Source organism: Bemisia tabaci, chromosome 1 (assembly GCF_918797505.1).
Source record: "Bemisia tabaci chromosome 1, PGI_BMITA_v3".
NCBI lineage: Eukaryota > Metazoa > Arthropoda > Insecta > Hemiptera > Aleyrodidae > Bemisia > Bemisia tabaci.
The window spans coordinates 89,063,628-89,077,243 of record NC_092793.1 but is presented as its reverse complement, the minus strand read 5'-3'; the positions used below and the strand labels follow the sequence as shown (position 1 = coordinate 89,077,243).

General features: G+C 40.6%; 1 protein-coding gene across 2 annotated transcripts in view; it reads right to left on the bottom strand.

Annotated features, from left to right (window-relative positions):
- LOC109035774 (Collagen type IV alpha 1) overlaps window positions 1-13,616 on the bottom strand; it is a 172,616-nt gene that overhangs the window by 72,599 nt on the left and 86,401 nt on the right. For both annotated transcript variants that reach the window (XM_019049520.2, XM_072306422.1), the window contains exons 12-16: window positions 10,647-10,833; window positions 9,846-10,042; window positions 8,046-8,252; window positions 7,389-7,557; window positions 4,624-4,751 (exon numbers count right to left, since the gene is read on the bottom strand). In XM_019049520.2, the coding sequence (XP_018905065.2) occupies window positions 4,624-4,751; window positions 7,389-7,557; window positions 8,046-8,252; window positions 9,846-10,042; window positions 10,647-10,833 (888 nt within the window). The remainder of the gene's footprint in view (window positions 1-4,623; window positions 4,752-7,388; window positions 7,558-8,045; window positions 8,253-9,845; window positions 10,043-10,646; window positions 10,834-13,616) is intronic.

Below are 13,616 nucleotides of genomic sequence, written 5' to 3'. Positions count from 1 at the left end.
TAGCTCCCTCATCCCCCCTTCCCCCTCTACTCATTTTTCTATTAATTTTATTATTATTGTTACTTTTTTGATAGCATGCCTTGCTCCCCTACCACCATTTTTTCAGGGTTTTACGGAATACTCTTTACCTCAGAGTTCTCATTGTAATTACTTTTTTACTGTGTTACTTGATTATGCAACTTTATTAATTTGGGTAAAAGTGTAAAACGGGCATTGCGAACCAATAAGTTGCGTCGCCTGTTTCTCCTATCACTATTTGTTCCCGATAGTATATATGGAACCCCTGATTTCAGTGTGTATTCAGTGGGATATATTTAATAGGATGGACGTAGTTTATCGGTATAGAAATAATCGCATTAAATCCGGATGAACTGGCATAAATCATGATTCACTGCGGCACGTGGGGGGAGGGGGTGGTTACTGATCCTGAGTAAATTTGATAAAACTCTATATATCTGTATTAAACTCTGTAGACAAAATAACCCTGATAAAATAGTCAGTGGTATCTTTATCTCCGTAAAATACCCGGCAACTGTGTCCCTTTAAAAAAATAGCATTTTACCATACGGGAAAATATTAGGTACATTAATGCCATTTCATTTCACCTTCAATTTTAAGATAGGCAACCCGAGTTTCCACGTGGTTGAATAGCAGTATCGTCAAGTGGCATGCTCACTCTGGACACTCACAGAGATAAGATCATTTAACGAAATGGGAGATAAGAGAGTTCGTGTTAATTACCCTTAAATTTAGTAATCCCCACTATAAAAGTTGCCCGGGAGATTTAAATTGGAAATGAGTGGAATCGCTGTTTCATCGTAAAATTGCACGGTTAACTCGGAACGCTTTTTTAAAAAAAACATTTTACCAAACGGGAGAAGATTACATTGAACTTATTTCATTTCGCCTTCAATTTCAGTGTAGGCAACAGGAGCTTTTGCGTGGTCGAATAGCTGTATCGTCGTGAAATGGCACGCTCACTCGGAATAATCACAATCTGAGAGATTTTAAGGAAACGAGAGGAGGTCAATTTGATGTCATGTTAGCTCGCCTTCAAATATTAGTCATATGAACGTTAGCTTGTTGATCATGTTTCAGATATCAAGAGAGATTTGAACTCCTTGGCTGATAGTTCAGCAAGTCAATTTGAGAAAAGAGATGAATCTTAGAGAAGAGATGATGCTTATTGAGAAAGAAAATCAGCATATGAATGTTAGCTTATTCATCGTGTAGAGATATCAAGAGAAATTTTCAAAAACCTAACTTTAATGTTGCAAGCCTTCGTAGAAATAAATAAAGCACTGGGGAAGCACTGGAAGGAACAAATGTAGATAGATCAAAAATTCATGCTACCTATTTTAAATGTAGAACAGACTGTCCAAGGTATGATAAATTGCTAAAACTCATTGCAGCGAAAAATGTAAATTGAAAAATCATTTTTATCACTTGGCAGCCCGTTCTCAATAAATGTAATTACTTTCACTCAATGAGAATTCAGCATTTGTCAAAAACAAAACCTGGTTCATCCCTCAATAAAAAATACGAATGCAAAGTAGGAAATCACCCAAATGATTAACAAAGGAAAAGCACAGGCGTAGGTCTAGGTACTTACAGATTTTTACTCCTTACGACTAGAAAAGCTTCAGAATCTTGAAAATGAGGTTGAGAATATTTCAAAGTGTAAATTCAGTAGTAAAAGTTGACAAAACTTCAAGATATAACTCTCCGCAATAACTACCGGATACAATTTCCACAAAATATTAGCGAAGAAATATACCACCGAAAATTGTCACACTTGTTAAAATTGTAGATCTTCCCTTCAGCAAACTGAAGCGCGATTCACACAAAATTTTACCACTATTACAGTACACTGAGCTCCCTAGAATTGGGATATGGAATCAGAGAGATATTCACAGCAACAATGTTTGCACTGGCTCTTATCGGATAATCAACGCAGGCAAGATTGGCTTATAGCTTCCGCTGGCGGACAGCTATTTTGGCAACAGAGAAGGGAGGTGTTGGATGTCGGAGAGTGAAATACTACCTACTCTCAATTGAAAACATTTAAGTATAAGCCAGAGATTAGATTGAAATGGAATAAAAAATCAACCCAATCTTATGAGCAAGCAAAGGTGGCACAATGAAGTTGCAATCGGTAAATAGACATTCTTGTGTCTACATTATCAGTATTTTAGTGTGGCGGTAATTTACTCTGTGGGAAGATGCGTGGCAGGTAATTGATTGCTTTTCTTGGATTTAAGTTCTTTCCCTTAGTAGGGGGAAAATAAGTGAATTGCAAACGAACTTACAGGAGGAGAGGATATGAGCTCAGTGTGTAGGTAAAACTGACAATTTTCACTTCACTCTCGTCGCATTTCCGAAAGTATTTGACAAGCGTTATCACACAGAACTTTAGAATCAATCGTGCACCGCACAGAATCAAGAAAATATATCGAAAACCTCCAAAATTAAACGAAAAACGAACACACGTAATGAGCAATGACCAACAATGACAAGCAATTTACTAGATTCTAACCTCAATAAACAACGCTGAGTGGTGGCTGCGATCGCTCCCGAAAATGTTCAAGGCTGGCGGCAACTTTAAATTCACGCACTGAATAACATTGACGTAAAATATTATAATTTTCTGCGAATATACACGTAGCCGTCTCAATTTTAATCTGATGGTGACGCCATTTTCCGAAAACTGAATCTCACCTCACTGCCAACGGCCGTGGAAGCGGTTGGCTCCGATCCTGAAACCCGTAACTTACGCTCGGCTCCTAACCGGTCTTACGGCCATGAAGGCCGCGCGGGGTCCACGGGACACCGGCCGCTGGGTCCAGTACTAGCTGGCGCACAGCGCGTTAACGCCGGGATCACCAGTGTCCAGAGCAACCGGGTCACAGGGCCGTAGTTTTTTTTTTGAGTGTAGGCAAAACAAGCTGCCACGTGGTCGAATAGTGGTATCATCTCCGAAACAATATCAATTTAATGCCCCCAAGTAGCATTTTTCAACAGAAAAATCGGGATTTATTGCAATTTTATCGGCGCTAAAACCGCTAGGATCATCGACATCTGAGCGATTATCCTCAATCTTATCGAGATGACTTCGCGATTTTATCGCCCGGCAATTCATCGCAATATTTTTGAGAAAAAAAATTGCGATAAATGGCGATTTAATCTCGATTTTATCGACGAAAACTGATCGCGATTATCGAACCAAAAATTGCGATGTGTAGCGATTGTATCGCCATATACCGCAATTTTTAATGCGATAATATCTCGAAATATTGCCACCGATATAATCGCGATAACCAACCGATAAAATCGCTATTTATCACAATTACTGCTACTTAGGCCCCGGTAAATTCTAAGAAATTAATCTCCATTATAAAATTAATAATTTTTGGTGAAGCATCTAAACCTGTGACTTCAGTCACGGGCTTTCCATCAGTGAAAAATAATTCCCCCCTCAAAAATTATGGGGGGTTAGTCCACTTACTCCACGACGTCGGGTGACTGGGTCAAAAAAACAGGAAATTTATGAAAATTTGCGGGAAAAAATTGAAAGATGAAATTCGACTTTTGACTCATCCTACATTTAGACTAGATGTTATACTTGCTAAAAAAAATAAAAAAGTAGCCTCTTTTGTCAATATAATGATGGGGAAAAAATCATGAAGTTGAAATTTTGACATTTTTCGCCGAACTCTTGCCCAGTTACCCGACCTCACCTTAAGCAAAATTAGATCAAACCACCTCCTTTAATAAAGGAAAGGCTAGAAGAAGAAAAGGTTTAATTAAGAAAAATTCGTCGAGTTGGTCTGAGACGCAATCAAACGGCTTTCGTAGTTTGAGACGCCTCAAACCCTCGTTGCAGCTCATAATGAGATCTTTCGCCGATAAATTCGGATGGTTGGCAAGCCTTCGAGTGTACCTGATCGACCAGTTTTTGATAACTTAATCACCGGTGGCACGCCTAGAACCCGATGAAGTACGCCATTAGTGACATAATCATCCCAACAGACCCCGGCCAGTTCTCGGAGGGTTGTGCTCTGAACCGACTAGATACCCCTGATAAAACTTAGCAATAGGAGCTGCGTTTCAAAATACCATAGGAATTCTTACAGCCGGCGACAGAAGGCGATAGCAAAATCATGTAGCTGGCTGTCGGAAGCGAAGAAAATCATGCAGCCGGGCTATACGAAGCGATAAAAATTATACAGCCGGGCTATAGTTCCTATCACCGGGCTATACAGTATACCACCTGGCTGAAGCTTTATCACCATCGGCTATAAAAGGCTATAAAAAATCGTGTAGCCGGCTGTAGAATCTATAAAAAACCTTATAGCCGGCTGTAGGTCTATAGTATTTTGGAAAACAGAATATCCTACTGCCAATTTTTACCAGGGACGCTGGAGGCTGCTAGGCGCACAGCAACCCTACAGCTGGCAACCATACGTCCAGATAGGTTTCAATATGTTACTGTAAAGCAAAAGCTTATTTTTAAGAGACAATCCTTAAATAATTAAAGACTTAAGTATGTTATTTGATGCGAAATTACTTCTGAAAATTTATAAGTGGCAATTCGTACTGTAAACACTAAAATTGGTCACTCACTCGCAATCCTTCAGATCCCTTATCACCTGGGAGTCCATCTCTTCCAGGTGGTCCTGGCTCTCCTTTTTCTCCTTGAGCACCACGCTCGCCTTTAGCTCCTAGAATTTGCTCCAAAGGGGCACATTGACCTAAAAACAAAACATTGAAACTCGAAACTTAACTTGATTGTAATCGTTGTCTACACCGAACACAAAGACCCCAAGGCAAAGTTTACTTTTTAGGTATGTCATGAAAGTGGTATAGCCTGTTTAATAAGGCCTCAAAAAGGGGCACCTATTTATCAATCACTTCATCAACGCATTCAGGCACTCAGCAACACTCAAACGGTAAATGTCCTTCTAGAGGTCACTGCGTAACTGCTTTCTCCGAACTTCTTCGACAAAGTCCTGTCACCGTGTCACCCGCGCCTATTGTACAAAGGACGCCCCCGTTGCCCTCTTTCGAAGGAATTCAATCCAAAACTTATTTGCCAACCTTTGCACGATGACAGGAATAGGAATAGTCATGCCGTCACGGGCTATGAACAACACAGGGTACATACATACATACATACATATGAGTCGCTTTTACAGCGCTCTTTGGCGCTTTACGACGCCTAATCGCCACAAAGCTCAGTCTTCCCACAGGTCATCAGGGAGTTGACACTCCCTCATCTCACTCAACACCCCCTGTCGCCAATCTCTCACTGGGCGTCCCCTACGTCTCCTCCCAGAAGGAACCCAATCAAGCATCTTTTTTGGCAGCAGAGGCTGCCAAAAAAGATGCTCTCTTCAGTCATCCTATTGACATGACCATACCAAACAAGTTGTTTGGTCATGACGTCGAACACGATGTCATTTTCGACTTCCATTCTCTGACGCACTCTATCATTACGGACCCGATCTCTCCTAGAAATTCCTGCCGACCTTCTCCAGAAATCCATCTCCGTTGCTCTCAGCATATTCTGTGTCCGTTTCTTCAGCTGCCAAACTTCACATCGATATGTTAATATACTTTTGACTACAGCGTTATATATCCTCCTCTTGTTATCTTTGGAAATCCGCTGATCCCAGAGGATTCCATTTAACATCGCTAACACCATTAACGCTCCATTTAACAGCACAGGGTAAAATGATCGAAAACGTAGGTTCTAAACACGAAAATACCTAAAGACGCGTTGTTAAAGTTAGAAATTGAAGTCAGCGATGAAATGACGTCAGTCCGCCATTTTTAGTTATCCGCTAAGCGACGATGCAAACTTGTTGGTAAACAAAGGCCGCCATCTTCTCAGCAAAACTGCGGTAAGCGCCCTGGGAACCAGGCTGAGCGCTGAGCGATTTTGCTGAGAAGATGGCGGCCTTTGCTTACCTCAGCGGATAACTCAGAAAACGTTTAACAACACTTCGGCTGAGCTCAGCCACTCAGCGGATAACTCAGCGGTTGCACTTCTGACTTAAACAACGCGTCTTAATTAAGACCCTGAACTTATTCATGCAAAAATATGAAAAATCACTGTTATATTTCAAAATATGCATGCGAGATTTTGAAGACCGAATATATCCAGCCGGTAAAAGGCGTCCAACTCTGATTTTGAGAAGAGTATTTTTCGGTCACTAATTATTACTCATGATCATGGATTATCCGGTAATCTATTTCTAATGAGGTTTAGTGTTCGTTCACAATAATTGCAATATTGAACTAAATCTTTGATTTTTAAGGGATAAGAATCATTCAAATGGTGTGTTGCCACATTTGATGATACAGTTACACAGATCAAATAGCGCACCTTTTCCGCCATTTTACACTGCCCTGGTTTTCGTGCAGAACCGTATGTCATTCGGCACCAATCAGAAGCGAGCAAAGATTTCTACAACTTTCGTCAAATGTTTTTCTACTCCTCCTCCGAGAGGACAATAGGATTATCGGAACTTTACCTTTAGAATAAAAAAATTGAATTTCATTCATATTATCAGTGGTTAACAAGCGATAAATCTACATTGAGACAAGTTGTACTTTTACAGACATCAGTAGTAAATGAGAGGAAATAGCGATGTGACCTGCCGTTAAACATAATTTCTATCATTTTTCGCAATTTTGGCGCGATTTAAATTTCTTGAGGTCTCTGGACATTTTTAAATTAAAGCAGACTTGTCCGTCCAATTGAGGCTCCAAAAGTACGTACCTAATAAATCACCACGTAATCTAGGTACCTACTCACTTGGTGCTTTCAAAATCTTCTGTCTTTCACATACCTAAATTAAAGTGTAAGGCGCGAAACCTTAATTGTGATCCTTAATTTTGAGGAACCGCCGCACAGTGGACCGAGTCAAGAGGAGAGGTCGGAAAAAATTTGGAAACTTTGAACGCTTATAACTCCATTCATACACAACTTTGAGCTTCTAAAATCTGGTTTCATTGCTCTCCTCGTAAAATTGTCTTCCAGAAGCTCCCCTTGAAATTTAAAATGTGAACGAAATAAACGCAGTTATGGTCAAAAATTCCATGTCCGATCTCTCTAACTACGTAACTCGATCCCATGTGCGCCGTGCCGATTATCTTCATTTTAGCTGATAAAAAGCTGTCGATGTCCGGATGATACCAAAAATCCGAAATCCGACATCCGCTCTTGAAAACCCCATACTTAATCACTCGTGAGGCGAGTGATCGGGGGTCCAAGGGGCGGAGCCTCCCGGCTAGGAGCGGAGGCGAGCGAAGCTAGCTGAAGCAGCCAGTATCAAATAAAAAAGCAAATTTTAGGGGCCCATTAAGTAGTTTAGCATAGTTACCGGGCTCTCCTTTCAGACCATAGCGACCAGGTTCTCCTTTCTCTCCTTTTTGACCGTGCAGTCCGCTTAGACCCTTATCTCCTTTGACACTGATGCCACTTTCTCCTTTCAGACCAGATAGGCCCGGTAGACCTGGAGTTCCATCGTTTCCGGGAAATCCTTTGTCACCCTGCATTCAAATAATTCAGGGGAAGAACCCCAAACGTACGCACAAATTAGTGCGGGAATTTTTCCACTGCTCAAAGTGGGAAGGATATACATAATTAGGTGTTGCAATAGGCATAAGGCTGAAAGTATCTGCAAGATTACATGCCGCCCTTTTCAAACTATCATCGTTGGGAATTTAAATTACTTTTTTCTAATTATCATTCGAGTCTTCCAAGCTTTTTTTTTTAAAAAAAGAAAGATAAGAGTATACATAAACTTAGCCAACTGATTCAACCATGGGCCCATTTTTCGATCGCCCTTAACGTTATTATTAGTAGGTAACTGATTTTCGTCAAACTAAAGTTGTATCTTTCTCAGAACAATTATACGTGAAACAGTAAAGCCGATATGCATTGAGAAAATTTTCCTAATATGACTGAGAATTAGGAAATGCTACAGTGAGCAACTAGGTAGGTTAGGGATGAAGGAAGGGTAGTATTAACACCTTACCTTTTCTCCAGGATTTCCTGGGAATCCTGGGGGGCCAGGTCTTCCCGGCAATCCACTGGGACCAGGCAGTCCAACTGGCCCTACAGGTCCTGGCTCTCCCGGGAGGCCACGGTCACCTGGGGGACACTTAATAAGGTTATCTGGAATAGTCGCTGCCTCTCCTTTTGGTCCAGGTGGTCCCGGCACTCCAAATCTTCCATCTTGGCCCTAAAAATATACATAAGCTTAGAACAGAGAGCTGCAATGCACATTTCATGAAAATCTTCTCACTCTCGTAAAAGCAGCTAATTGTATAAGCCAATTTTTCTGTACGCGGAGCTATCTTTGCCCTACTTGGTCAATGAATTGGCCAATCAGAAAACGTTGTTGGAAAAGCTAAGGAAATCCTTTGATGACGCCCTCATGGCTTTTTTGCTAACTTCCTTTACAAATTATCATGGTTTTTGTATGTTATAACTCTGTCTCCTCTGATGACGTCATCGTCGTTGTCTCCGTCCTACTCGGGCAATGGATTAAACAATGAAAAACTGTTATTGGAAAAACTAAAATGACGTCACCGGGTTTAATCGTGATATACTTAAAGGGAGGAATGGAATAAGATGAGAATAATGAGATTAAATATACCTATGGATAGGTAAGTATCTAATGTTCCAATTTATGAACTTGAATACATTTTATTCCCTGCGTCCCGCGGTCAATTTAGGCCAACAGAGGGCAGAGGGGCTCACTTGCGTCCCGCCGTAAATAAGGCTGGCACTCACTTGCGTCCCGCTGTAAAATCATTTGCATAGTGCAAGCAAGAGAAATTGCACTCTGGCAACGTTGCGCTATGCGTTTTACACTTTCATGTGTTTTACACGTGAGTTACTCAGAAGAGGCAGACATTGATGTGCTCAATTCTCGAAGCTTAGTGAATATTCGGAAAAACATACCTACATACAGCTAGATCACCTGAATATTCGGAAAAACATACATAAAGGTAGATCACCTCTTCAGATGCCTCTTTTCTATCATTGCCGCAAAATGTTGAGGAAGCTTATCAAGCTGACATTCAATCAAATTTTTGACCAAGAAAAAGGACAATTTTTTATTGGTGAACGACGAAGTGAAGTTTTTAACATGACTTGAGCTCTTTACACTCGATGACTTCTGTATATAAAAGTTTCCTTCCACGGCCTTCTTTCCTGATAAAGTCCTGGTTTCGGGCCGACCAGGTGAAGATAATATATTTTCCCTTCATATTCACATCCTAACATTCCTATTCATATCCTATCATTCTAGAGTTCAGCAGTTATGATGGTAGGAAGTTCATAGACTTAAATTTTTGAACTAAAAATAATCTCAAGGGATTTCCTGTCAACCGAAGCCTAATGCACATACGTCTTTCCTTCCGAGATTTCTTGCGTATGTAAGTCTGTCAATTTTTTTTTTAAACAAATTTACTTCATTCTACGTTCTTCAATTCATAACCCTGGAAAGCAGTGTTGCATTTTACAAGCTAAAGGTATAATGAATTAAATACGTCCGGACGCAAGTGAGTGCCCCCGTCCCTCAACGCGGGACGCAAATGCGCCCTCATTTTTTTCTGCCGGGACGGAAGTGCAATTTTTTTTGACCACGGGACGCAAGTCGGATGCAGCCATTTTATTCCAACGGGATATGGTGGGATGAAGCAGGATACATCTCAATACATCGGGAGGAATGACGGATCAGAATGAGCGAGTATTGATGTGCAACGTACAAACATAACACAACACAATGTCCAACCATAATGTCTATTTATAATTTAAAACAACTTACGGGCAATCCGGATATTCCAGGCGGTCCTGGAAGTCCATCAGCTCCCACTTCTCCGGGGTAACCCCGCTCACCAGGATTTCCTGGAGTCCCGGGTAAACCAGCGGCACCATCCCGACCGCGGTCACCCTTTTCTCCTCTTTCTCCAGGTCTGCAGCCTATGCAACTTCCACCACGGTCTCCTTTTTGCCCATCTCTACCTATTAAGCAAATAAAAGTAGAAACCTCACCGAATAATTTTATCGGAGCGAACAACACGAATCAATTTTTGTTCCAATAGATCGGAATTTATCCCCCCCCCTCCCCCAACGATAAAGTTTAATTTTATTACTTATACATTCGTGTTGTGGAAAGCGTTTAAAATCTTCAAGGAAATTTAACACTGATAAGAGACTGCAATTAAGTGCGATTTCATAGGATTGATTCATATCCAACAACATCTATACTTTCACTGAAATCAGGGTTTCAATCATTCGATGATATCGCGATCATTGGCATGAAAAAACTCGGCATACATTAGCTTTTTCGGTTTTATTTTGCTTTTGTTAGTAGCTATTTCATTTCGCTGAACCGAGATTCTTGATAATAGATATGAGAGATCTTCCGAGATATGATAATAATCTGTCGTGGATAAGATTACGATAATCCGTCAATTGAATATCAACATATCGTGATCATCGTTGCTTGGGAAAATAATAAGTACCAATCTCTGTTTTTATGTTACTTTCGGTGTCTTAATTCAATATTTACATCATATCTGACATAACTTAGGTATAATATTTTTGGCACTCGTTTAAATCTTACCCGGAATACCGGGATAGCCGGGCCGTCCATCCAAGCCCTTTTCTCCAGGAGGTCCCATTGCACCAGGTGGGCCGGGAATACCCATCTGCGAATCTCCAGGTATACCCTGTTCTCCGGGATATCCTCGCTCTCCTTTGTCACCCTTCTCTCCGTCCCTCCCAGGTGAACCATCAGTTCCTTTCATACCCTACGGAAAGTTTTGATATCATTACTCTAATTAAAAAAAAGTGAATGGCGTAGAAAGATACTTTGCATTTAGATTATAAGTATGCTCGTTATTGCGAATGTTTCTATCCCCATGACTAATATAGTCCCAGATGGTCTTGATTTTAGAGATTTTGCTCTTCAATTAAACTAGGGGTACATCTTTTAGACCCAGCTGTACAATAGCCTTACTCTTTGTTAAAGGACCATTCATGTATCACGACATTCATTTCGGGGATTTACATCATCTTTTACGACTGTACCATAGAAGATGTAGGTTCACTTTTAAATATGAGGGGTTTCTGCAGGAATTTAAACCACACAATTAGGTATATGCTCCTGCTAAAAATGTTCCATGTGGCTGATTTCTATAGAGTTGGTCTCAATGATAATGTGGCATGGAAACCTGGAACAGGATAAGTATCTTTTCATGTGGCTGATGGCGGTTCCGCAGGTTAGGGTTGGTGAAAAGGGGCCATCAATAACAGGATTATTCCTGAATATAGTGTATTATAAATAATAGAAATAATTTATGTATTGAAATAATCTTTTCAGGACGGTTAAAGAGCGGCCCTAAAAGGATTAGGTACTTCCATAAATAATCCTTTTGAGGGCGGCTCTTTTCCACCAACCCCTACCTGCGGAGCCGCCAGCAGCCACACAGAAATATTTCCTGTTCCATTTTTCCATGTCATTTTTTCATCGAAATCAGCCGCATGGAATATTTTTAGCAACGATAGTTAGAGGGCTCAAATTAGGGTAAGTACGTGCAAAACGAGCCATTTGGGGCTCGGGGTGGTGCCCTATTCATTCACCAAACAATGCCCCATATTTTCCCAAAGTTCAAAGGCCCCCCCAAATTTGGGGGAGGGGGGGACGCAGCGGTGGGTCAAAGTTAAAAATCAGCAACATTTTCGTGAATTTGTAACTCGAAAACCGAGAAGTTTTGAAAAAACTGGTTTAAATGAGCGTTTCCAGCGAGACAAGAGCCTTCAGAAAATATACAGGGTGTCCCAAAAGTCCGTACCCCCCCTCGTAACTTTTGAACGGTTGGAGATAGAAAAACGAAACTTTGGGAATGTTTCTATCTTAAAGAGGACCATCTCCCAGGGGGGTCAAAATTTTTGTCCCCCCCTCAGGGGGGGCTCGGGGGCCCCCAACTTTTTTTTTTCAAATGGTAACCCCTATCTTGTGATACCTCATTCAAAAGAGCATAAGAAACTAAGAATTTTGGCGCAAACCGCAAATCAATATCTTAATTTTTGACCGAGTTATGATAGGTCAAAGGTCAAATTTGACCTATTTTCAAAAAATCATATCTCCGGTTCAAATTATCGTAATGAAAAAAATAAAACGGGAAAATTTATCAAATTGTAAGCACTTTCAAGTAAAAATCACAAAAATTACTTCAAACTAATTTTAAGGGGGGTTTCGGACCCCCAAATACGTCATTTTAAAGGTCATACGATATTCTCGCGAAATGAGCCAATTTCCCCTTACTTTTCCTCAACATTATCTTAGTAAGTTCAAAATTAGTTCAACATATCGTTTTCAAGTCCCCAAATTTCGAACTAAGTTCAAAAAACGAAATTTAAGGTGATTCAATTCAACCATTTATATTTCAATTTTTTTAAAACTTTGTTCGAAATTTGGGGACTTGAAAACGATATGTTGAACTAATTTTGAACTTACTAAGATAATGTTGAGGAAAAGTAAGGGGAAATTGGCTCATTTCGCGAGAATATCGTATGACCTTTAAAATGACGTATTTGGGGGTCCGAAACCCCCCTTAAAATTAGTTTGAAGTAATTTCTGTGATTTTTACTTGAAAGTGCTTACAATTTGATAAATTTTCCCGTTTTATTTTTTTCATTACGATAATTTGAACCGGAGATATGATTTTTTGAAAATAGGTCAAATTTGACCTTTGACCTATCATAACTCGGTCAAAAATTAAGATATTGATTTGCGGTTTGCGCCAAAATTCTTAGTTTCTTATGCTCTTTCGAATGAGGTATCACAAGATAGGGGTTACCATTTGAAAAAAAAAAGTTGGGGGCCCCCGAGCCCCCCCTGAGGGGGGGACAAAAATTTTGACCCCCCTGGGAGATGGTCCTCTTTAAGATAGAAACATTCCCAAAGTTTCGTTTTTCTATCTCCAACCGTTCAAAAGTTACGAGGGGGGGGTACGGACTTTTGGGACACCCTGTATAACAGCGTGGGCTTAAGTCGACTTCAGCTCGAGTTATCGCCTCCGAAGCGGCGGAACGATAAAAGAAGACCCCATTTTTTTCACGTCCGGGCCGATTTCAAAAAAAAAAAAAAAACATTTTTTTTTTTTTTGAAAAACTGATATATTGTTCCTGACCCTCTGTGTTACCGCATGCCGGGGAAATGTTTTGGTCGCGAGTTATAAGAGAGGAAAGGAGCGAAGGTTAGGAAAATCGGCTATTTTAAACTGCGCGCGCGGCGTTGATCGGATGGAAAACGTCCCCTCCCACTTAGTTCTGCGAATCACATTCCTCGGCCGAACTCGCATTGTTGCTGTCTCTGGTCCGTCACCGCGCGCAGTTTAAAATATCCGATTTTCCCGACCTTCGCTCCTTTCCACACGTATATCTCGCGACCAAAACTTTCCCCAGCATGCAGTAAAATGCTAAAGGGGCCACAGAGAGTCAGAAACAACATATCAGTTTTTCATCAAAATAAAAAAATGCCTTTTTTTTTTTTAAATCGGCCCGGACGTGAAAAAAAATAGGGTTTTCT